The sequence below is a fragment of the Phyllopteryx taeniolatus genome, chromosome 18, assembly GCF_024500385.1.
Source record: "Phyllopteryx taeniolatus isolate TA_2022b chromosome 18, UOR_Ptae_1.2, whole genome shotgun sequence".
NCBI classification, from domain to species: Eukaryota; Metazoa; Chordata; class Actinopteri; order Syngnathiformes; family Syngnathidae; genus Phyllopteryx; species Phyllopteryx taeniolatus.
The window spans coordinates 18,477,947-18,503,649 of record NC_084519.1 but is presented as its reverse complement, the minus strand read 5'-3'; the positions used below and the strand labels follow the sequence as shown (position 1 = coordinate 18,503,649).

The following is a 25,703-nucleotide window of genomic DNA, read 5'->3' as shown; positions in this document are numbered from 1 at the left end:
CTTCTGCAGTAGAAATCTCCTTGTAAATGGCGCCCTCAAGTGGCAAACATCAGACGCACGCATTTCTAGAGGTTGCTGAAGCAAAGGGAAAATCAACTGAAAACAAACTAGTTGATTTCAAGCTGACATAATATCTATTCTTGCAACTAGAATAGATGAACACTTCACGTTTTATTGCACGTGTTTGATGATTTTTGTTTTTATTATATATATATATTTTTACCGTTATTGGTTCGCCAATGTCGCTTTAATTTTCTTCGCCACTAATCACATACATTTACACTAGTAAGTGAATGAAAAGAAAAAGTAAAAGTAAAACTTGCATGTTGTTGACAAAGGCGTCGAAGGCGAAGTTTTCCCGGAAGTCGTCGACCGACGTCCGTGACGTCACTTCGCGGTCGCGCATTCTCAGCCATTCGGATTTCCAACCGACGGCCGCAAGAATACCGTCAAGATAAAAGTAGCCGTTTGCGGTTCCAAGTGAGAATTGAACGCGACGCGGGTGCGGCGGAGACGTGTTTACTGGGCCGGTGTCGCTTCGTGTGGTGGAATGTTGCGGCTGACGTTTTCACCAGAGCGAGCTAGCTAGCTAGCCAGCTAGCTAGCGAGCGTTAGCATTCGGAGCACCGGGCCGCGGCTGAACGTGAGCACAAAGGCGGCGGTGCGCACGCCGCAGTTCCAAACAATGTACCCGTCCTGGGGCAACTTCGGTGCGCCCCAGTCGCAAAACTACGGCGGGCCCGGCCCGCGAAAGCTGCCGGTCGGAGGCCACGCCGGGCCGCCGACGGCTTTCGGCTGTTTGCAGGCCTCGGCGGGCGGCTCCATGTTCTCGAGCCTGCAGGAGCAGCACCTCCAGCAGATGCAGCAGCTCCAGATGCTGCACCAGAAGCAGCTCCAGAATGTGCTCCAACACGGCAACGCGCCGCCGGCCTACGGTGGCGGACCCCCGGGTGGCTACTCGGCGCCGGCCTGGCAGTCGACGGAAGCGGCCCAGCTGGATCGGAGCGCCGGGCCGCAGTGCCACATGAAGGGGGACTCCGTCGCGCCACAGGCGGACCACTCGCAGGCTCCGCCGCCGCCTCCGCCGCCGCCGCACAAGATTGAGTCCCAGCCGGCTCCTCCTCCGCCCGAGCCCCAGTCAGCGAAATCGCAGGACGCCAACGCCGCTCCCAAAGCTAACGGTGCAAAAGGAAAGGACACAGTCGCCAAAGACAACGACGGCTCCAATTTGCAGGTAACACTGAAGTATTGGCGCACGTTTGGAAAAGATTGAGCGATTTACACGAGGCCACCATTGTCAGACAAATCTTTCAAAGTCAGTCCTATAAGTAGCATTATCCTGTTGCAAGTGTTAAGAAAGTCAGACGTCTTTAAAACGCACCAATTTCTGGCCAACGACTTATCGTGGTCCAGATTTTAGTTGTGACCTTTTCCTAACTTTCTCCTATTTTCAAAAGGCTCCTATCATTGAAAAGCTTGCTAAACACAGACACCACAATCGTGATGAACAGATGAGTTCCAAGTAATTGTGGAACGCTAAGGGGCCAGGTTTTGTCAATAATGGTCTCGAGGTGAGCAGTATTTGTAGATGGCGGTCACCTGGTCAGGTGACGTAGTTTAAATTGGGACTCGAACATGGATAGAAAAATTATTTGCCAAGATGTGGTGGCGCTACCAGAACCGATACTGGCCCCGTATATCTATGATGGAATACGTAAAAAAATTTTTTGATCATTTTGTATTTAGCGTCTTTATACTGTATTAATTGAGCCCCCTTAAGAAATTATTTGTTGGGCCTGACGGATAGCGGTTTAATTGAAACATGCTGCCAATTTTGTCTTGATTGTTGTTGATTTCTGTCGGCCCAATTATACAACTCCAATTCCAATGAAGTTGGGACGTTGTGTTAAACGTAAATAAAAACAGAATACAATGATTTGCAAATCATGTTTGACCTATATTGAATTGAACACACTACAAAGACATTTAATGTTCAAACTGATCAACTTGATTGTTTTTAGCAAATAGTCATGAACTTGGAATTTGATGGCGGCGACACGTTCCAAAAAGCTGGGACAGGGTCCTGTTTACCACTGTGTTCCATCACCTTTTCTTTTAACAACAGTCAATAAACGTTTGGGAACTGAGGACACTAATTGTTGAAGCTTTGGAGGTGGAATTCTTTCCCATCCTTGCTCGATGTACAGCTTCAGCTGTTCAACAGTCCGGGGTCTGCGTTGTCGTATTTTACGCTTCAAAATGCGGCACACATTTTCAATGGGAGACAGGTCTGGACTGCAGGCAGGCCTGTCAAGTACCCGCACTCTTTTACTACGAAGCCACGCTGTTGTAACATGTGCAGAATGTGCTTTGGCATTGTCTTGCTGAAATAGGCAGGGGCGTCCATGAAAAAGACGTTGCTTGGATGGCAGCATATGTTTCTCCAAAACCTGTATGTACCTTTCAGCATGAATGGTGCCTTCACAGATGTGTAAGTTACCCATGCCATTGGCACTAACACAGCCCCATACCATCACAGATGCTGGCTTTTGAACTTTGCGTCCATAACGGTCCGGATGGTTCTTTTCCTCTTTGCCCCGGAGGACACGACGTCCACAATTTCCAAAAACTACAGAACACTTTTCCACTTTGCGTCGGTCCATCTTAGATGAGCTCGGGCCCAGAGAAGCCGGCGGCGTTTCTGGGTGTTGTTGATAAATGGTTTTTGCTTTGCATAGTAGAGTTTCAAGTTGCACTTCCGGATGTAGTGCCGAACTGTATTTACTGACATTGGTTTTCTGAAGTGTTCCTGAGCCCACGTGGTGATATCCTTTACACATCGATGTCGTTTTTTGATGCAGTGCCGCCTGAGGGATCGAAGGTCACGGGCATTCAATGTTGGTTTTCGGCCTTGCCGCTTACGTGCAGTGATTTCTCCAGATTCTCTGAACCTTTTGATGATATTATGGATCGTAGATAGATTTCATCCCTAAATTCCTTGCAATTGTCCGTTGAGGAACATGATTATTTGCTAAAAACAATCAAGTTTATCAGTTCGAACATTAAATATCTTGTCGTGTATTCAATTAAACATAGGTCGAACCTGATTTTATTTGTTTAACATAATGTCCCAACTTCATTGGAATTGGGGTTGTACATTATTCGTGCACTCACTGTAGTATTCTCACCACTATGCACTCTTTGGATATCTGTTTTTGACCAATACTGGCCACTCATGTTCTTGAGAAGTATCTGCACCATTTGCATAATTGACACCGTTCCAGATTATTGCAATACTAGTCACTTGAAACTGCTTAAATTTCTTCAAGTCTCTGCGCCATTTGCGCAATGGTCACTGTACCAGATTATTGCTGTATTGGTCATTTCAAACTGCTCTAAATTGCTAGAGGACTCTGCATCATTTGCACAATTGTAAAAAAAAAAAGAGTTATCGACATTACCATGGTACCAGTAATCTTTCATTGCTCAGTGACTCCGTGCTATGTTTTTATGTCTCAAGGTATTTTCTGTCAAATGGCTGTCTGTTGTCATACTAATTCCTTGTGTAATTTTGACATATTTGGCAAATAAAGATGATTCTGATAAAAATCCTATGGCTGAAAAGAGACTTTTTGGGCCGTTTTCAGCTGTAATTTTTCGGCGACCGAATTTTCGGTGCATTCCTAATAAAGATGATGATATGGATTTGCAAAATGATCTCACTCACCTCGAAGTTTTTGGTGGTTTTGTCAACTATGAATTCAGGAAATGTTGTCCGAGTATTATAACATATTACTTATAACATGCGTCTATCTAAGGACTTCAATAAATATTATCCAATGAATACCTTAAATATGTTAAATTTCACGTAGGATCAACAGCAACTTTGGTACAAGCAGCATCTCGAGAATCTGCAGAAGTTGAGGCAAGAGAAAGCCAAGCAGAATCAAAAGGATGCCGAGCCGCCCCGCAGCCAAGCGGCGCAGCCTCCTCCTCCGTCCGAGCCGCCCAAAGGTGCGCCTCCACCACCTCCTCCGAAGGAAGAGCAGCCAGCGCCGCCTCCGCCTCCTGAGGTGAGCTTTCCTACGATGTTTGTGTGTCTCGCAAGCCGTCATTTTCTCATGTCTGCTCTACGGTAACACTAATTGTCTCACTGTACCATAATACGCTTAGCTACAATTAGTGTGTGTTTGTGTTTAAGCCTGACAAAAAGCAAGACCCCGAGGAGGCGGCCCGTCTCCAGCAGCTACAGGCTGCAGCGGCTCAGTGGCAGCAGGTTCAGCAGCAGCGAGTCAGCTTACATTATCAGGCTCTTATGCAGCAGCATGAAAAGCTCCAGCAGATACTCGAAAAGTATCAGCCTCTCATTCAACAACCTGCAAACCTACAGGTAGGTGGGAAAACCCTGTGCCAACTGTCCAAAGTTTACTTTTCTATTTGGTTGGGAAATACGTCCTTTACCCGAGAAGCGATTTGTAACCTGTTTCGTAGGCAGTCACCAGAAGAAGTAATGCCATATCACCGATGACAAATCTCCTTACAACTCTGCATTTCTGTGCCTCGGGGTGACATGACACTGTGACAATTAGTGCTAGTTTCCAGGTGTGCTGTCCTAAGTTTTGAACTCAGTGTTACGCAAGACGGGCATAAACCTGTACATCCGATGGCCACGCACTCGGGCAGTCATGGCTTTTCTGGGCTTGCTGGATTTCCCAAAATTATCAGTGTGATAAACTTACTAATATGATCGTTTGCCTCTTCCAACTGACGCTTTCAGTTGCAATTCTTCAAACTTCAATGGTGACCGAACCCTCTCTTAAATATGAGAAATAAGATGTTTCATGTGGAAAAACAACACTACGGAGATTGACAAGCCGGGCTGCGGTCTTCCTTGCCTGCAGTTCCCAAATAAGGTGGCCTTATGCATACAAACAGCTCGGCCATCCCAGGAGAACTTGCTGTGTTTCTGAAGCGCTATTTAGATTTGAACTTGCTACGAAATGGGGGGGGGGGGGGGGGCTGTGACAATGTTTTCATGATGCAGTTTTCCGGGAAGATTTCAACTATTAACTCTGTCATATCCACTGTTTAGTTTGCATGTTGTTTTAGACCTGTTGCCAACAGTGCACCAAATCTTTTTAGTGAACACTATTTGGGATCTTAGAGAAAGATAGTACTCTTAGTAAATCATTCGCAACACGTCCACCATCAGCAAGCGATCTGTAGGAGCGAAGACACAATTTAATGCCCACTATTTGGATCTATATTTCTTTGCAGTCGTTGTCACCCGAGATGCAGCTAAGGCATTATGAAATGCAAAAGCAGCAGTTCGTCCCCCTGTTCCAAGAGTGGGAGCTTACCTTCAGGCTCTGGTTTGAGCAGTTCCAAACATATCCGCACAAAGACCAGCTGCATGACTACGAGAACCAATGGAAGCAGTGGCAAGAGCAGATGAATGCCACCAATGCTCACATTCTTGCGACAATTACCGCTCTTACTGCGTTGGTGCCATACGCTGCAATGCAGTATGATAATGTAGGTATGGGGCAGTATGGCGCTTACCCTGGACAAGACATGCAAATGCCGCCGCCATTGAATCAACCACCAGTGACTCAGCCACCAATGAATCAGCCACCACCACCTCCTGTAGTTGCTGCTGGTGTGACATCCCAAGGTCCACCGCCAGGTCCACCGCCAGGTCCACCATCAGGTCCGCCGCCAGGTCCGCCGCCAGGTCCGCCGCCAGGTCCGCCGCCAGGTCCACCATCGGGTCCACCGTCAGGTCCGCCGCCAGGTCCACCACCAGGTCCGCCGCCAGGTCCACCACCAGGTCCACCGCCTGGGCCGCCGCCTGGTCCACCGCCAGGTCCTTCGCACACTCAAACTGCTGGACCACCACCCAGAGGAGGCGCCCCCACTGGAATGGGACCCACATGCCCTGTCAATGTTACACCACCAAACTTTAACAGCATGGGGGGTCCAAGGTCAGTACCAGTATTTATTTTTGCATGTGATTAGGCACAGACGACTTAAAGACGAAACAAGAATTTAACATGTATTCAATGTTTAAGATAACTACATTCCTATCTTTATTTCATTGAAATGTTTCTTGTAGAGGAAGCATCCCCAGATTCAACCAGCCAATGCCGTTCGATGGACCTCCAAGATTTGATCAGTGTTTCGAGCGTCCCCCTTCATTTCAGCCCCCACAACAGTGCTTTGACGGTCCACCTCGGTTTAACCAACCAAGAACGCGCTTTGATGCTCCGCCTCGGTTTGATCCACCCCACCAACGCTTTGACGGACCACCTCGTTTTAACCAACCAGGGTCGCGTTTTGATGGGCCTCCTAGATTTGACCAGCCCTGCCAGCCCTTTGACGGTCCCCCCAGATTTGACCATCCGCCACAACCCCCATTCCGGCGGCAGTCTAGATTTGACCAACCTCCAAGCCACACTGGCCCTCAGCCTCCCATTGAAAGCCCACCAGTTCCTCCACAGAAACAGCAAGGACCCCCACCACAAGCCCAACAAACCCCCACACAACCTGCCAGTGTGGATACGGCATTAAAATCGGTTGAGTTGCAGCAGTCTGATCAACAAAAGAGTAAAACTCAATGTAGTAAGTCGACCACTGATAAAGACATGACCGATGACTCGCTTGAAAGTGTTGGATTTTTTGTCAGTGAACCAATACCTCAGACCAGAACGACAAGCACAGAGGAAGATGATACTATGGACATTTGCAACTCACCCAAACAAGTTGAAGATATGCCATCCCAGCCTGCTGCTACTCCTCTGGAATCAAAACAAGCCCATTCACAGAACTTTCCCAAACCAAATGGCCCATCAAAAAACAGCAACCCTCCCTCTGTGTTTTCAGAGGCCTCCCAAAAACAACAGGAGCAGCAACCACCTAGACAATTGCAGTCAAGACCTGAACCTATAGGGCCTCCCCCGGGTAGAGAGCAAGGTCAGCCCCTGGTACCCATGCAAGGACGAGGACAGGGGCAGAAGGGGCGCGGAGACTTCATGGGACAAAACACCGGACCACCGGTGGGGGAGACAAATGAAATGTCTCATGAATTTATGCCTCCCGAGGAAGAATTGTATGAGCCGCAAGAGCAAGAGGGCTATCAGTGGCAAGATCCTTCATATGAAGAGTTTGGTGGCGAGGTGTGTGATGAACCGGGTGAAGAAATTTGGATGCCAGAGGACCATCACTTTGAAACAGAGGAGGAGTATTATGAAGAACCAATGCAGGGACCTCCTATGGGTAGAGGTGGGCCTATGATGAGAGGACATCCCCCTATAAGCAGAGGAGGTGCCCCATTGGGTCGAGGAGGACCGCCCATGGGCAGAGGTGGAGCGCCCATGGGTAGAGGTGCACCGCCCATGGGCAGAGGTGGACCGCCAATGAGCAGAGACGGGCCACCTTTGGGTAGGGCAGGACCGGATATTGGCACAGGAGGTCCACCCATGAGTAGAGGTGGTCCACCAATGGGAAGAGGTGGTCCGCCCATGGGCAGAGACGGGCCACCTTTGGGTAGGGCAGGACTGGATATTGGCACAGGAGGTCCACCCATGGGTAGAGGTGGTCCACCAATGGGAAGAGGTGGTCCACCCATGGGCAGAGACGGGCCACCTTTGGGTAGGGCAGGACCGGATATTGGCACAGGAGGTCCACCCATGGGTAGAGGTGGTCCACCAATGGGAAGAGGTGGTCCGCCCATGGGCAGAGACGGGCCACCTTTGGGTAGGACAGGACCGGATATTGGCACAGGAGGTCCGCCCATGGGCAGAGGAGGTCCGCCCATGGGGAGAGGAGGTCCGCCTATGGGGAGAGGAGGTCCCCCCATGGGGAGAGGCGGGCCCCCCATGGGGAGAGGCAGGCCCCCCATGGGGAGAGGCGGCCCCCCCATGGGGAGAGGCGGGCCCCCCTTGGGGAGAGGCGGGCCCCCCTTGGGGAGAGGCGGGCCCCCCATGGGGAGAGGAGAACCCAGCGACAGTCAATGGCAAGAAGCTGAGTCAACTGAGTACTATGACGAAGAGGAACCTTGTTGGGGAGAGGGGGAACCTCCGATGAGAGGGATGAGATCCCCATTTCCGCCTGACCGCGGCCGTCCACCACGCGGTCATGGACCGCGCGGCCGTCCTAGTTTCATGCAGGAACGAGGACCCCCGCCGCACCTAGCGCATGGGCCAGTGGATGAAGATTCATTCGGCTATGGTATGGACTCTGGTGATATGGACATGGATGAATCTGATCATTACATGTATCATAATGATGATCCGCATAACGCAATGCACCCAGCTGCAGGAAGAGGCAGGCGGCCACCACCACCACCTCACGAATTAATGGATCCCGATGAGGAGCCATTTTATCACGAAGAGATGGAGCGTGAGGAGGATTGGCATCCACCCTACGGCAGACGTCCGCCAATGCCGCACGAGATCATTGAAAGAGGAAGAGATATGAGAAGACGACCTATGGGTCGTGGAATGGCTAGAGGCATGATGCGGCCTGGTGTACCACATGAACAGGAAGAAGGATACAGTTTTGGTTTCGTTGAGGACTATGGTCACAGAGAGCACGACTATGGTCACGGAGAAGAAGACTATCGCCGGAGGCCGCCGCATCTCGATGACCCTCGACATGAGGGCAGGTTCTTTGATCCTGAGTGGGACAGAGAGCGATCTCCACCGGACAGGGACTATCCACCCCCAACCTCCGCGTTCTACCAGGATGAGCGCTGGCTTGAGGAAAGAGAGCGAGGTCCACCGCAACCATTCGATGAGTATGACCGAAGAAGAGGTGATATCAGAGATCGCGATTACATGGACAAGCCACCATCCCGACCGGACGATCTAGCACATCCTTCAGAATGGGATCGGCCTTCAAGATTTGACCCGCCAACAGAGAGAACATATTCCCCCTATCGAGACCGTAGAGACGAGCCTCCTTTGGATAGACCTCCACTCCAAAATGACCCTGGCAAAAACCTGCCAGAGAGTTCATCAGACCAGCAGGGAGGGAATGTGCTCGCTCTTTCGCAGCGACAACATGAAATCATATTGAAAGCTGCTCAAGAATTAAAACGGATGAGGTAGGTTACATCTGCGATAGCTCCAGTGCCATGTCGTCCGGCATTCTTGTTTTTGAGCCATCTTTCCTTTTGTTTTCAAAGGGAACTGCAGGAGGGGAAGCCCGATACTGCATCTCAGCATGCCCCTGCTGATACTTTACCTGACCTCCCTGCTGAGCTCCTTGGTTTGGAGATCCCACCAGAAGTCAGAAATGCTCTGAAGGTAACCATTGGATGTATTTCTCATGGATGCCTCATGTCATACGCCGAGTTGTGTGGGGCCTGCTCGTTGTAACACACAGCTCGTTCTTGTTGGATATGTCACAGGGCATGACCGCATCTGCTCAAATGGCTAAAACACCGTCTTGGGATGCAAATCCTGCCGCGCCTGTGCACACAGTGGCTCCAAAGACCGTGGATTACGGCCATGGACATGGTATGTGGCAGCAAACCAAAGCACATCTGATTTTAAAGAGTTATATGCTTTGTGACAGTGATCAATGAATATTTTAGAACCTGGTACCACTGTGGAGCGCATCGCTTATGGTGAGAGGATTGTGTTGAGGCCTGACCCAGACAGGGGCTATGAAAAAGGTGGGGGTTTTTAACCTTTGAATAAGTAAGGCAGGATTTTTTTTTTTGGCATTGACTAATTGTTGTGCTCTGCTTCTAGAACCTCTTCGAGATCCTTACAGCAGAGATCCCTATTATGACAGAAGACCAGACCCTTACATGGACCGTCGGGAGTACAGTAGAGAGAGAGAATTCTACCGAGAAAAACCTCCACCGGAATACGAAAGAGAACGTTTTGGAAGGGAACGCTATCCTCCAAGAGACCGAGATGATAGGTAGTGCCTTCTCAGCTTCTGTTATCCAAGCGTTTTTCGACGTATTCAGTTTCTGCATCCATGTAATATCGTTTTGTTTGTTTTAAATTCAAGCTCACTATTGATGGTTGACGAAAGGTACTACACCACAGTTATGTATGTATTAGTTTGATGAAATAATCAGATGAAACATATTTGCCTTTTTCTTTGTCATAGGCGCCCTTTTCGTCCGGGCTACCGGGAAAGAGAATGCGACGTTCGAGAGAGGGACCGAAGCGGCAGCCGCGATCGGGAGGATCCTTTCGGAAGGCCCGGCTACGACAGGCCTCTCTTTGAGCGCGCTGGACCCGACCGTGGCGGTCCCGAGCGTTACGGCCATACCTCCTCACCTTTTGGTAAGATTTTTTTGCTAGGTTCAAAAAATGAGCAAGTCAGAAATGTACAACCTTAGACTAGGAAAAGTTCATTTGTGTTTGCAAATTTGGGGCAAACTGTGACTTTTATTGTATATTTATTCGTTCTATTAGTGGCAGCCGTGGCTCAGTAGGTAGGGCGGGTCCTCCAGTGACCGAAGGGTCAATGCTTCGAATCCCGGCTCAGCCTGTCCGCATGTCGAAGTGTCCTTGTGTCCAACACACTGAGCCCTAATTTGCTCCCGTTGGGCCGTGCAGCGGCTGCCCTTCGGTGTATAAATGCGTGTGTGAGCGGGTGAATGTGAGGCTTTGTAAAGCCCTTTGGGCACTGTGATGGTGTGCATAAAGTGTTATAGAAGTGCAGTCCATTTACCATTTTAGTTCTGTATGAAAATGGTGTCTTGCATAATACTCGATTAACTCATGTTCTGTGGTTGCATTGTTTCTTGATTACTTGCGTCTTGAAGCAAAATGGAGCGCACTAGTTGCAGTATCTACTAGTTTGCTGTAGCTCCCCTCAGCTAAGGGAGGCGGAGGTACATTCATGCGGGCTTCCATTATGGCACAACTCTTTCGGGCAGCAACATTCAGAGTGAAATGAAGGGATATACAGGTGCATTTCAATCAATTTGAATGTCATGGAAAACTGATTTTACTTCATAAGTTCAACTCAAAACGTGAAACTGGTATAGATTCACTACACTCAGTGAAATATAGCATTTTTTTTTAAATATAATTTTGATTATAGCTTCCATCTATCCCAAAATTCAGTCTCAATAAAGAGAATATTACATATGAAAATATCCAAATTATTTTTAAATATAGAAATTAGGTAGAAATTGGCATTCTGAAAAGTATTTTCCTGTGTTTAATCAATCAATGAGTTTCACTTAGCGTTAGAAGGGAACTATTGAAATGAACTTTTACCATCAAATATACTCATTTATTTAGGTGTACCTTTATGTATGGATATTATTTTTGACAATGTAGCATTTGTGTTTTACTGTGGTTAACGAGTACTTGAAATGTTAAAACAATATTGTCCAGTAGACAGAAGTTACCCAGAGGAACGTGGGCCCCCCGCCGCACCGCCGCTGGCACCGCCGCCACAGTCACTGCCGCCTGTTGAGAAGAAGCCTGAGATCAAGAACGTGGACGATATTCTCAAACCCCCCGGAAGGCTGTCGCGGCCTGAGAGGGTATTTATTGCTGCTGCGTCTCTCGCAAAATTGCTTTCTTTTTAGTGCTCGTTTTGAAGCCTTTGTCACAACAGATTGTCATCATCATGAGAGGGCTACCGGGGAGCGGAAAGAGTCACGTTGCAAAGCTCATACGGGTGAGTCAGCATCACACGTTTATGTTTTGTAAAAGAGCAAGTTAACAATCATGATTCTGTTCCAACCTTCAGGATAAAGAGGTGGACTGCGGCGGCGCCCCACCAAGAGTTCTGGTTTTAGATGACTATTTTATGACGGAGGTTGAGAAAGTCGAGAAAGACCCTGACACGGGCAAAAGGGTCAAAAGAAAGGTACGGATCACTTAAAAGAAATAAGGGGCCCATCTCGATAAATTAGACTATGGTAGAAGAGTTATTTCAAAACCGTGTATGGAACGAACCCTGTCCCGAAAATAAAAAATCTGCAAGTAATTGAAGCCCTCCTGAGAGGTTTTAGAATCGCCACAAGATGGCGGTAAAGCACTATTTATGTCTAGATGAAGCCCCTTCAGTTCACTTCAACAGACTTCATTTGAAACAACATTACACCTATTTGGGAGGTGAAATTGGAAAGACTCCAAGAATAATGTGTTGTCCTCCAGATTCTCGAGTATGAGTATGAGCCAGAGATGGAGGCCACCTACCGCAGCAGCATGCTGAAGACGTTTAAGAAGACTCTGGACGATGGCTTTTTCCCTTTCATCATATTGGACACTATCAATGACAGGGTCAGCCAGTTTGATCAGTTTTGGAGCGCTGCCAAAACGAAAGGTTTTGAGGTGGGTTGGTTTATTCAAGAGTGAAGGGCGGGAAAAAAATCCTCTCTCAAGCTTAACATTGGTATTTCGTCTGTTCCGTAAAGGTCTATATTGCTGAAATCACTGCTGACACCCACACTTGTGCAAAGAGAAACGCCCACGCGCGCACACTTAAGGACATTATGAAGGTATGAAATGAAAATGTGCAGTTTTTGCGAACAATTCTTGATGGCTGATCCCGAACGCAGATGTCCAATAACTGGGAGTCCACGCCTCGTCACATGGTCCGCTTGGATGTTCGAGCCCTGCTGCAGGACGCTGCTATAGAGGAGGTGCGTTCTACCAGATTGGCATTTGTGATTATTGGACCCTCAACTAAAATGGCTCTACTGTTACTAGGTGGAAATGGAAGACTTCAACCCTGAAGATGAGCCTAAAGAAGCCAAGAGAGAGGAGGAGGAAGAGGGTGATCTGGTAGGACATGAAGCACTTTTACATTCTCGTAGTTAATACGCACGTGGACAAAACGGTAGGTACCTGTCTGTCAATGAAAGGAAAATGCACAATTGTTACTGAAAAAACTTGAAACTGACAAAAGTAATATTAAATAAAAATGTATTGAAAATGAACCAATGAAAATCAGACATTGCCTCTGAATTGTGGATGTCAACAGAATCACTTTTAAAAAAAACAAACAAAAAAAAAAAACGAAGCAGGATTGGACAAAAATGATTGTACCCTGAGAAAAGATTGAAAATAATGAGACCATAGGTTGAATTACAGTGTCCTCTAACTCGCATTGCGGGTCTCTTGTGTGCCATACTGAACATTGACCACAGAAAGTGAACGAGAGAGTTGTCTCAGGAGATGAATTAGAGAAGAGCATGTGAAAGGGAAAAGCCAGTAGACATCTCCAAGCAGCTTTATATTCCTGTGACTAGTTGCACATATCACCCAGACGTTTAAGGGACACTGGACTTTGGCCAACCTCCGTGGATGTGGTCAGAAGAGGAAAATGGATGATAAAGTGAAGAAATGACTCATATAAATGGTAACCAAAGAGCCTGGAACAACGTCAAAATAAATTCAAAGTGAACTCCAAGGTCAAGGTACTCTGTTAATTATCGTGGGAGATGACAGAGGAGGACGCCACTGTTGAAAACGAATCATAAAAAAGACTGGAATTAGCCACAAAGGTTCTGGCAGAATGTCTTTTGGACAGATGAGATAAAACTGAAGCTTTTTGGCCATGCACATCAACTATGTTCACAGATGCAAAAAATGAAGTATACCAGTGAAAAGAACACTGTCCCTACTGTGAAACATGCAGGAGGCTAGGTTATGTTCCGGGACTGCTTGGCTACATCTGGCACAGGGTGTCTTGAATCTGTGCAGTGTACAAGACTATCCAGGCATTCTGGAGAGAAAGTGTCAAAAAGCTTGGTCTTAGCAGGTATTCGGTCTACTCATAGGATAATGACCTAAAACGCCAACTAAAAGTAGACTGGCTAAAAGCAAGACATTGAACTATACTGAAAGGGGCCTTTTAAGAGCCCTGTTCTAAATCCTATTGAACATCTGTGGAATGAGCTGAAATATGTGGAGAAGAAGAATGGGCCAAGAAATCATGTGCTTGCAGTAATTTCTAAGGTCTTCAACAAAATATTAGGGGAACCATTTTTTTCCTGTTTCACTCGTTGTATTTTTGGGGGAAATAATTTGTTCGTAGTTGAATCACAATTCAAAAGCAATGTCTAATTTTCATTAGCATTTAATACTTTTTTTCAGTGACCATTGTTATTTTTTCTTTATTAGCAGCGGGGTACCGATAATTTTGTCCGCGTGTAGAATCATTTGTCACATTGATAGTCGTTTGTTGTCCTTTTATTGGCCTTTGTAGTTTTCCAGTTCATTTCAGGTGAAAATGAGGTATTTATTCAAGCCATACAGGACTTATTAGAAATATAAAAAGCAGCTGAAACAAATGGATGAAATCACCTTTTTATCAGCACCAACCACACTTGATACACAATACTGTTATTTGTATTTAATCTACTTGTTTGCTAGTCACGCAGTCATTCATATATTCTTGGTGCAAAGTACTTAACATTTAAGTAATAATGTTTGTATGAAATTCTGCTGTAGTACACCTTCCAGATAGTAATACACCTGTAAAACAGTACAACTCCTTGTAAGACTCACATACATAAACACTTTTTTATACTTTCTCATGTCTGCAGGGCTTGACATGCATTTGTTTTGCTCACCAGCTACTTTGGTTAGTGGTTTCCCAGAGTTGCTAGCCACCAAGCATTTTCACTAGCCACAATTTTGTTGTTGAATAATTGTTTAACAAGATAAAATAACTAGTCATATTTACTAGCTATTGAAAGTGTCATTTGCAGCCACTGGGTATTTGCCAACCGCTCAAGGTCAATGCTGAAGTAAGTAGTAAAAAGTGAAAGAAGAAAAAAAGTTGACACACTTTTGATTTGATTTGATTTTTTTTAGAAATAATCCAAACGTGAATCAGGTTGACTTAATACAAGGGACTAAACGACATCCTGGGTAACAATGTAGCTACTTTCGAAATATGCAATAAACCACATTACAACTAAATGCATTGGTCGGAACTGTTTCATAAACATTTTCATGAAGGAATTAGCTTGTGAATGTATGGGCCCTGTTAAATCCTGCATGGCAATATGAAGTGAAGTGGGACGCCTTATAGTAGTAATTAATTGCGGACATGGGAGTTACGTGAGACCCGACTGTTCAGGAAGTATTGTGGTCGTACTGTTCACAAAATGTGTTACTTTATTACTATCTGTTCACAGACACCCCACATACTTTATTTTTTCTAGGTTTCATGTTTTTATGTCTAATATTGTTTCTGACTTGTATGTGAAGGCATCATTCATGCACTGATTTTCATGTGTGTTTCTTGAACGTAACTCGAGTGGAACAAAGCAGCCCAAGCAAGGTGAATTGTAGAGCCGCTGTAAGCCCGTAAATGAATGTTTTGCCTTTCCAAATACGGCTGACGTCAAAAGGCAAGCGCCTTGTAGCTGCCTATGCAGTATATTTATGGCACAAAGACACAACTTACACAACTTGAAAATGCTGTATAGAAGTCATGTATTGTATCATAGCGGACATGGGTGTTAACAGTTGCGTATATCTTTGTTTAGTTCACAAAGATGCACATTAGACGACTGTAAAACGCTGAAATACAACCCCCATTCCAATGAAGTTGGGACGTTGTGTTAAACAAATAAAAACAGAATACAATGATTTGCACATCGTCTTCAACCTATATTTAATTGACTACACTAAAAAGACAAGATATTGAATGTTGAAACTGATAAACTTGATTGTTTTTAGCAAATAATCATTAACTTCAAATTTGATGGCTGCAACGCGTTCCAAAAAAGCTGGGACAGGTGGCAAAAAAGTTGAGGAATGCTCATCAAACACCTGTTTGGAACATCCCACGGGTGAACAGGCCAATTGGGAACAGGTGGGTGCCATCATTGGGTAGAAAAGGAGCTTCCCTGAATTGCTCAGTCATTCACAAGCAAAGACGGGGCGAGGTTCACCTCTTTGTGAACAAGTGCGTGAGAAAATAGTCCCAACAATTTAAGGACAATGTTCCTCAACGTACAACTGCAAAGAATTTAGGGATGAAATCTATCTACGATCCATAATATCATCAAAAGGTTCAGGGAATCTAGAGAAATCACTGCATGTAAGCGGCAAGGCCGAAAACCGACATTGAATGCCCGTGACATTCGATCACTCAGACGGCACTGCATCAAAAACCGACATCGATGTGTAAAGGATATCACCACATGGGCTCAGGAACACTTCAGAAAACCAATGTCAGTAAATACAGTTTGGCGCTACATCCGGAAGCGCAACTTGAAACTCTACTATGCAAAGCAAAAGCCGTTTATCAACAACACCCAGAAACGCCGCCGGCTTCTCTGGGCCCGAGCTCATCTAAGATGGACCGACGCAAAGTGGAGAAGTGTTCTGTGGTCCGACGAGTCCACATTTCAAATTGTTTTTGGAAATTGTGGACGTCGTGTCCTCCGGGCCAAAGAGGAAAAGAACCATCCGGACCGTTATGAACGCAAAGTTCAAAAGCCGGCATCTGTGATGGTATGGGGCTGTGTTAGTGCCAATGGCATGGGTAGCTTACACATCTGTGAAGACACCATTAATGCTGAAAGGTCCATACAGGTTTTGGAGAAACATGTGCTGCCATCCAAGCAACGTCTTTTTCATGGACGCCCCTGCTTATTTCAGCAAGACAATGCCAAACCAAATTCTGCACGTGTTACAACAGCGTGGCTTCGTATTGAAAATGTGTGGCGCGTTATGAAGCGTAAAATACGACAACGAAGCTGTTCCACCTACAAAGCTTAGTAGGTGGGGGTTAGTAGGACAATTAGTGTCCTCAGTTCCCAAACATTTATTGAATGTTGTAAAAAGAAAAGGTGATGTAACACAGTGAGTGGTAAACAGGACCCTGTCCCAGCTTTTTTGGAACGTGGACATTCCAAGTTCATGATGATTTGCTCAAAACAATAAAGGTTATCAGTTTGAACATGAAATATCTTGTCTTTGTAGTGTATTCAATTAAATATAGGTCGAATATGATTTGCAAATCATTGTATTCTGTTTTTATTTGTTTACCACAACGTCCCAACTTCATTGGAATTGGGGTTGTACGCTCTCTACGACTTGCCTTACAAAAGACGTACTTTCACTGTGTGCGGACAGTAGAGCGGTGTGTGTGTGTGTGTGTGTGTGTGTGTGAGGACTCGAGGCGAGGAGCGGCTGGGCACGGGCAGAGTGGATGAGACGGAATCTACACTCATTGCGGGTCTTCAAATTCAACCGCCGGAGTGGCTGGTGGAAATCGACCCGTGTCGATGTCAAGCACCCGAGTGTACCTTTTCATGCGTACGAGCCTTTTGCGTGGATGTTGCTCTGAGAAATTGATGAAAAGGGTTTCAAAATATGCCAATCATCCTAAAGATCTACCTGTAATCAGAGTCCTCCTTGGCTCCTTTAAAAGATTTTGTTGAGATCTGTAAAGTCCTTTTTACACAGCGCTAGTAACTAAAATATTGATGGAAAATCCAAATGTGAAAAATGATCTTAATGACTGTTTAAGACTAATGATCTCCAATTAATGTTTTTGACGGTGTTGCAGTCCACGAATTATAGGTGTAACAAGGGCCGGGCAATCGATTTTAATTTATTTCTAAAAAAAAAAAAAAAGTAACTTTCCCCTCTTTGCGGCTTCCCGAGCATGCTGACGCGCCGTTTCCACTGCTGACATAGCAGTGAACTGAGAGAGGAGCTCTTTTACTAAAGAAGCGGCCTTTCGTCAGTCATTCGGAACGGCGTCGCAGTGAGCCCAAAACGGTCCGCTGCCGAGTGTGTTCACTCTTGCAGCCGAAGCAGAAACGTACAACACGAGCCAAAGTTTTTGTTTACATTGTTTCACACGTGGAAGATTTTTGGGGTTAAAAGGTTAATTTTGTTTGGAAGCAGCACCTTTTTATTTCTGGTATCTTCAGCGACAGTTTTGTACATATTAAATATTTGTGTTCATGTATTTATGTTAAATTGTCAAACATTCCAAATGTGCGATAGGTGAAGAAAATAACTTAAAATGGGAAAAGGGATGTTGTAGAAAAAAGCATTTGCAGGCTATCTCCCCCAGCCCAGCGCGATACATCACAAACTTGAATGCTGCCGTAATCATGTCTGCAATCTGTATCATTACGATTGTTTGAGACTACTTCTGATGGGCAGACAAAACGGCAGTTGCATCCATGACGCGACATTTAAATGTATTTGAAATGGGTTTGGTGGATTTTAAGATTTTGAATGTAATGAGTTAGGGTCCATTATTGCCCTTCTGTAAACAACTGTATTGTACCCCCCCCCCCCCCCCCCCAAAAAAAGCAAAGTACTAAAATGGTTGCACACATATCTTGTCTCTGTGCAGATAAAAATATTTTGTTTTCCTCTTTGTTGTTTTTGGCACTTGTTTATATGTTAATGACCAAATTTCCCCTTGCGGGAAACTGAAGGGATCCTATCCTATTTATTTACCCTTTCTTTCTTTGCATTTGGTGCTATCGATCTTAAAAGCTTCATTTGAAGTTATCTTATTGTTTGGTACACCACCAGCCAAAACATACTTTGTTGCACTGTGTTCAAATAATCTCGAACTGGTTTCTGCCGATAATACACAAATTTTTTTCCATGATGTGTCGTGTAAATTAGTTGAAGAAGCCTAATATCGATAGAGAGCCTCTTATTGTCGCGCCCGTGATCTTGAACCAATAGGAAATGTGCATTTTGTGTGGTAGTTATCAAATCAAAGGCATTTTATTTTGGACATTTTATGTCCCTTTTGTTCTTTCACAATGGCACTCTTGCACAGATTTCTGAGTCACACAACTCAACTGCGCAACAGTACACAATCTAATTGCACTCCGAAACATTGTCGGCGTTTGACGCCGTTCCTCCTCACAAATGTTCCTAATGTGTTTGGCTTTTAATCAGCACTGTTCCTTGGTTGCACCAGAACAGCTCAACTTTGGGAGAGACTCCAAGCACTTGGCACAAAAGTTGAATTGCAACAGTTGTCAACAATGATTGCTTCCTTGCACAATGGAAATAATGACTGGTGCATGTTTTGTATGATGCATATTCCAGTTACACTTGTAATATGAATGACATAAAACCAGTCAAAATACCAAACCAAAGCATTAAGCCTTGATAAGGTATTTGACATTAGCCTGGATTTGACTGCGCAAGTGTCAGAATTGTCAAAACTCATTTATTTTCCCCAAAGAAATTCTTTACACGTTTCTATTGTGTTTGCATGCCAGTCTTCCATTTGCTTTGTTAGTTCATTCATAGTTTTTAGTCCTTCCACTTGACTTGACCTCATAAACCAGTACTTTTTGTTCTGCAGCTAATCATGTTTTTCTCTGTCGCCTGTCTGCCTCGTATTACCAAAATGTTTAACTTCTGAAGTGTCTCTTTACATAATCTAGGGCTACATTCCAAAAAGCAAATGGGAGATGGACACCTCGGAAGCAAAACTCGGTAGGTTGAATTTAACCCTTTAAGACTTGATGTGTTGATTTGCGATGTTGTAGTACAGTGAGTGAACCTCCGTTTATCGCGGGGGATATGTTCCAGGCTCACTTTCAAAAGATGAAAATCTGCGATATAGAGACACCATTTAGAAAATGTGTGTATATACAGGGTTTCCCAAAAGGCACTGTACACCCACCCCCCCCATTCTTCATCATCATCATCATCATCATTCAGACAGATGCGAGGCAATCGGCTTTGCTCTTTTTGTAAGCGTTCCCTTGCCCATGACTCGCCAATTGCAAGACTTTTTTTTTTTTTTTTTTTTTCCTCTTAGCGACTGCAGTTCAGCAGCAGTTGGAGAAGCTTCATGGCCGTCAAACTGCTCCAGTGCGTAGTACAATTTGTGCTACTCATGGCAAGTTTCTCCAAACAGGATCTGTTCTTGACAAGCCACACAGCAGAAGACCTGCTCCTACAACCGCTGATGAAAACGCCAAACAGCTGGAGCAGGCATTGGTAACATTAGTAGCAAGCCGGCGTAGCTTGTGAAGAACATGTCCTGCTTTGAGAAACTTGCTATGGATGGCATGAATTGGAGGAGGCCATTAAGCTTCTCAAACCTCCGCCGAACTGCAGTCATGGACAGAAGCGCTTCTTGCCGGGTGGCATTTTTGCAACACTCTGATGTCAGTTGGCAAGCCGTGCGGCACGATATGCTTCCAAAAGCTGTAACGCCTAAGCTGTCAAATGCTGAGGGTCTCGCGTCGGTCTGAATCATGCTTGAAACAAAATAGAAACAGGAAGTGGCTCATGACTTTCGGGACACCCTGAATATATTTATTTTTTCAAACACATTGTAAATGTATTTGAACGCACACAAAATTGCAAACCATAAAATGGAAAGAAGGTACTGTACATATTGTTAAATACATGCATGTGGCTTTAAGACGCGGGGCATTGGAGGGGAGGGGGGTGTGTGACATTGGCAAGTCTGATTGTGAGTGTCTGGGTGTGAGCTGTGGCAGCCAGCAGCTACTGTGTCTCCCCCCCCATGTGGTTTACTGTTTTCCCGGCGTTCAATAAACGCCGGTGAAAGCGCACTGGCGACTGTGGCGTTCCTTCCCACATGCCGGGCGATCCTGTAAAAAGCCATAAAAAACCGATAAAGGAGGAACGCCATTGTTGAACTACGTACGATATAGCAGGGGAACACAATTAGATTTTTGGACTTTCTTATAACTAACTGCATTTGTATCGTAATTGTTGTCTACTGCGTTGCAAGAAGGGAACGGGCCTGTCAGGAAAATTCCCTTTCATTTCAACATTTTGATTTGTCAATTAAATTGGGCCTTCACTAGCTTGACAAAATAATGCTGCAGTGTCTATCAATATCATTTCGGGAAATCTCATGAATGATCAGCCCAATGGCCTCTGAAATGAGTGACATTTTCATTGGTAAAACTGTCGTATTTAAAAGCAGCATCTACAGTCCTATCAAAGAATCGATATTATTAATCGATCTGAGCCTGACCAAGACCGACGACTGTGCTTGATCTCGCGGCTTTTCACCAATAAACGGCAAGCTGCTTTTTCAGTAGTGACCTGAATAGCGATGGTCCATTTCCCCAGACAAGCTGGACGGCTTGGGGAGCGGCAGCAAGAGGAAGCGTGACGGCGGCCACGCGGCAGCCTTGGAGGACTACCTTCAGCTGCCCGACGACTACGCCACCCGCAAGTCTCAGCCGGGAAAGAAGAGGGTAAATACGTCCACGACGCTGCTTATTTGCCCTTCGTCTTGGAGTACTTGGTTTTTCCCAGTCTACCACATTTCCTCCAATGTAGATGCTGAGCTCTTAACTACTGCGTCCTCGCGTATAATTAAACGCCTCGCCTTGATGAGGGGGCAAAACAAGTTTGCAAGATAATGCTGAATGTCCATGTTTTGGTTATAGGACAAAATCGATATCCATTCATTGCCTGCTCATAAAATAAATCCTGGTCAGACTTTTTCCTTTCCTTTCATTCATTGATTTTATATTTTTTAGGTGCGATGGGCCGATCTGGAAGAGCAAAAGGACGCCGATCGCAAGCGTGCGATCGGCTTCGTGGTGGGCCAAACAGACTGGGAAAAAATCACAGACGATAGCGGTCGGCTTGCACAGAAAGCGCTCAACCGGACGAAATATTTCTAAAAGATCATCTTAACCCCCTTTTTTGTTGTCGTCGAAGGTGCGTATGCCTCGCTTCTACTTCATGTTGTGTAGTAGTAGTAGTCGTGTATTCTGACTACGGAAGTGTATAGTACAGTGAACCTCCGCTGTTCGCGCAGGATTGGGACAGAGACCTGCCAGGAATAGCAAAAATCTGCGAATGATTGATGCCTCCCTACCCCCGCAAAAGGGCTTCGTAGTTGGGTATACATGCCACACGGAGAGGATCATAAAGCATCAACGCCACGCTTGGAGCATGGACACCAATATTGAACCCATGTTACATTATTAGGCTCATCAATAGTATTAGCGAGCATAGTAGTCGAAATAAGATGCCAGCACAACTTGATGTGACCACACATGGGCAAACGTATATACGCACTAGTACTTGACACTAACAGTATCAAGTCATGCCACACGCAAAAATGAATGTCAGGGAATACAGGCAAAGTAAACGACAGCGGCCACGAGCTGCAAAACAGGACACCTCAAACGCAGGCGACAAAACACTCCATGAATTCCACCGAACAACAACAGCAGCAGCAAGATTGCACCGGCTGATGATGATGATGATGATGATGATGATGTCATACTTGATTTGCTTTGGACTGAGCACAACAACCGCAAATAGCCGCGATTTTAAGCAAATACGATCCCCAAAACATTTGCAAATGCCGAAGCGCAAAATATGCGGGTGTTCACTGTACTGTAATGTGTAATGTCAACTTAGTATGGTCATCATTTGCCCATCTTGTTTCGCTTTCCTCAATGCATTTAGCCCATACATTGCACTGGCTCTTAAGAATGTAACTTCAATGCGTTTTATTATGGACATAATGAGACTTCAGCATATCACTAATGAAATGTTCCATATGAAATTGAATTCAAGTAATTGATTCATTATAGTCAAGCACCAGACTGACTGTTCTTTTTGTACCAAAATCACCAATTTTTGTATTTATTTTCCCCCCTTTTGCAGGCGTCCGGACTTGGAAACACAAGACTCTTCAATCAATTCTGTATTTTACTCAACGAGGATAGCTCAAGATTATTTTTTTTTTTTAATAAACGTTGAGGTCAGCATTCTCTTAGTAGTCGGTGTATTCAGTCATGTTTTTTTTTTTTTTTTAATAAATGTCTTATAGCTGTACCTGTTTGTTTCTTGAACCATGCAGACTGTATGAAAACAATAAAATTTCACACTTTAAATGACCAACGTTCCGAGTCCTTTACTTTCTTTCATTCTATGTTTTTTTTTTCAAACTGTAGACTGAACTACAGTTCGTCACTGATTCAAGAAAATGTCAATCGTAGTAGTGTCAGAACAGGACTATTATTCACGTTACTCAGAAGAATTTTCACTCTCAGGTTCTTCTCCTTGATTTTATATTGTATGCAAGTAAATGTCTGTGTGTTAGATTTCCACAAGCTAAAAATCCTCCTGTCGTTCAAGTATGCCACGGGATTCAGAATTGTGAATTATTATGAGCCTGTCGAATTTTGATTTTCATTTTCATTTTTTAGCCGCAGCAACAATGTAGCTGTTCATATGCTGTTAAGAGGTGTTAAGTCATCTTCCCTTTTTTTAAGCTGATGAGCTCAAAAAGGTAGCAGGTCATTTACAGCGAATTAACATTTCAAAGCAAAGGGACACCGTCCGCTCTCCCAAAAGTGACTGTTTGCTGCTTGATAAACTTCCAAACTTTTAAATGAAATTGCAATTACCGGTAAGTCTATTCGGTGGCTTTTGGCATCTTGTGGTGGTACATCCTAAATTTAGAATTGTCTACTTATTTTCCCTTAGGCCTTTTTACATGAGGTAATGATGCTGGTGACTTTAATGTAGCGTGTTATTCTAGGGCACGCCCGTCGTCTTCACGCTCGAACATTGAAGTTGTACTTGGGAGTTGGAAAACCGACGTCTCCCCGTCACCAAGACACTTTTTATGAGGAGGAAATCATTTCTGTCCCAGGATCCCAGAGGAACTTGTTGGAATGTTCTGTCTTGCTTATCGTCATTAGTTTTATTGGAATGTCACTCTGAAGTCAAGCCAAGGATTATCTGTCAAGACCAAAAGACTTGAGAACAGAAGACGAAACTGAATTGATGGAATTGATGTATCGTGGTGAGTATGAAGGGAAAAAAATTGGTACTGAAGTTTGTTTTTTGTAGATTCCGCTGTTGTAACAATGAGTCCTTCCAATAAATGTCATGCCGCCGGAAAGCCTGTTTCCCTTTTGATCTCCGAACATCGGAATTGGCCAATTTTGGTTTCTTCAGCAATTGTCAAGATGTATTTATTGCATTGACATACAGACAGGTGAACTATTTGATAGCAACACAACAGAGAGGTTTTGGGACCTCAGCGAAGACAACAGAACAGCGTCGATACTTGGCGTGGTTTCTGCAATTATTCCAAAGACGACGTTGACCTTCTACCAAGATGTTTGTAATGACCATTTGATTGGGAAGACTATGGCAGATTTTGGTAAAAAGACGTGGAAGTATGAACACGGACCAATGAAGAAACAGCCAAGATTACTCTGATTGCCATTTTTACAATTGTCATTAAATATTCAACCAGCACTGACTGACTGACTTTCTTTTTCTCTTTTGTTTGAGTCGAGTCAATGTCTCAGAAATTGGTTGATGGACCTAAAAAATTTATTGCAGCAAATAAACTGCTCCGGATTTTTTTTTTTTTTTTTTTTTACATTTTTTTTTTTTTTCCCTCAGGGCCCAGAATCTGTCTAAAGTATATTGTACAAAAATAGTTTTCTTCCCAGTCCACAGGAAGTCTTGGAGATTGGAGCTTTCGAGTCATGTTTTTAGCTAAAATGTCAGAGTACTGTCTTGTTCGTGCTCCCAATCAAAAGCACTTTGCTGACAAAGGCACGAGTAAGTCCACATTGTGACAAGAGCCGTTGTGGCAAACCAGATGTACAGTAGTCTATAGCCGGTCCTCATCCGTAAGTCTTGAATTGAGCTGGAACGTCAGCGTCCAGCTTACAGATCACCTTGTAGATGGCCTTCTTCCAGGACGGATCTCCGTCCATGCCCGTGGAAATGGCAGTGTAGAATTCCCGCAATGTAATCTCGGCCACTTCAAGGAAGCGATTGGGGACCTGTTTTTAAAAGTTGAATGAATTGGACCCTCTTCAACAAGAGATCTCTCTCTCTAATGTCATTTGACATATTCTTGGTATTCTAAAGCAGCCATAGTAAATAAAGGTAAGCCCGATGAAGTAAAATGATTCTGTAGATTAGCGATGGTCAGCATGATTCTATGCATTTCCTCGAAACTTTGTTCAGGTACTCCACATACTAGCAGTACTGCTTCACAATGACAACGTTGGACTTCATCTTTTCCTTTGACATGAAAACTATTAGCCATTCTTACCCTCCTATCTACATCTGTCTTGTCATCTTGCTAAATTCGGTCTGCCGTCTGACTTGCGTCAAGTTGACGTCACTGCCTCGAACCAAAAAAAGAAAAACTAAAACAAGCAACCAGATGTGTCCAACAACGCTGAAGGAAATCTGTTAGTGTGTCATTAGTTTGGGACCACAAAATAAAAATCAACTATGCCATGCCTTGACTTGAATAGAACTGCTATTTGTATTTGAAATAAACTGAAAAGTGTAGTAAATCTCCATAAACACGCTTTGGTAATAAGTTGGGTCAGTGAGTATGTTTTTATCGTACCGCGAGTATTTCAGGAAAAACTATGATTAAAACTCATTCACTGCCAGCCTTCCCAGTTAACATGGATATTTGACTTCTAAAGCCGTCAATGGCAGTGAATGTGTTTTCCTTGCTGCTTTGACTTTGGTCTTTCAAACATTTATCCTTTATTCATCCTGGTAAGGCAATTGGGAACAGATTGTCATTTGCAGTTCCGACATGTCGCGACTAAACATAACAATGAAGTCTGTCATCCCCCAAAAAGTACAAATTGCATGCATATAAAATGTCTGCCCACCCCTGTTCAAATGCCAGCTTTGTGTGATGTAAAAAAATGTAGACCAAGAAGAATCATTTCAAAACATATCCACCAA

The 25,703-nt window shown here is 44.6% G+C and overlaps 2 protein-coding genes across 7 annotated transcripts in view; one reads left to right on the top strand and one right to left on the bottom strand.

Annotated features, from left to right (window-relative positions):
- Positions 1-367: 367 nt before the first annotated feature.
- Positions 368-23,868, top strand: ylpm1 (YLP motif containing 1). 5 transcript variants are annotated; one of them, XM_061754130.1, is made up of 22 exons: positions 371-1,234; positions 3,873-4,073; positions 4,202-4,390; positions 5,278-5,984; positions 6,116-9,106; positions 9,188-9,308; positions 9,413-9,521; positions 9,599-9,679; positions 9,759-9,933; positions 10,027-10,050; positions 10,129-10,307; positions 11,376-11,524; positions 11,599-11,661; positions 11,734-11,853; positions 12,144-12,320; positions 12,404-12,487; positions 12,548-12,631; positions 12,699-12,773; positions 19,388-19,439; positions 21,063-21,190; positions 21,479-21,662; positions 22,623-22,855. In XM_061754130.1, the coding sequence occupies exons 1-21, from the start codon at positions 686-688 to the stop codon at positions 21,623-21,625; spliced, it is 6,405 nt and encodes a 2,134-aa protein (XP_061610114.1). In that variant the 5' UTR covers positions 371-685; the 3' UTR covers positions 21,626-21,662; positions 22,623-22,855. The 5 variants fall into 5 exon arrangements, with proteins under 5 accessions (XP_061610116.1, XP_061610114.1, XP_061610111.1 ...); XM_061754127.1 differs by having other exon boundaries at positions 11,373-11,524; XM_061754129.1 differs by lacking the exon at positions 22,623-22,855 and adding an exon at positions 21,763-22,616 and having other exon boundaries at positions 11,373-11,524.
- Positions 23,869-24,298: 430 nt separating this feature from the next.
- The window catches only part of LOC133468337 (prospero homeobox protein 1-like), a 6,611-nt gene continuing 5,206 nt past the window's right edge, over positions 24,299-25,703 (bottom strand). For both annotated transcript variants that reach the window (XM_061754133.1, XM_061754134.1), the window contains one exon: positions 24,299-24,769. In XM_061754133.1, the coding sequence (XP_061610117.1) occupies positions 24,608-24,769 (162 nt within the window). In that variant the 3' untranslated portion in view covers positions 24,299-24,607. The remainder of the gene's footprint in view (positions 24,770-25,703) is intronic.

What these genes read in the sequence shown, in the direction of transcription:
- ylpm1 (XM_061754127.1), top strand. Translation starts at nt 686, where the DNA reads ATGTACCCGTCCTGGGGCAACTTCGGTGCGCCCCAGTCGCAAAACTAC. An exon ending in AACAGCATGGGGGGTCCAAG is followed by an intron (nt 5,985 to 6,115) that starts GTCAGTACCAGT and finishes TGTTTCTTGTAG; the next exon opens with AGGAAGCATCCCCAGATTCA. An exon ending in CCAAAACGAAAGGTTTTGAG is followed by an intron (nt 12,321 to 12,403) that starts GTGGGTTGGTTT and finishes TGTTCCGTAAAG; the next exon opens with GTCTATATTGCTGAAATCAC.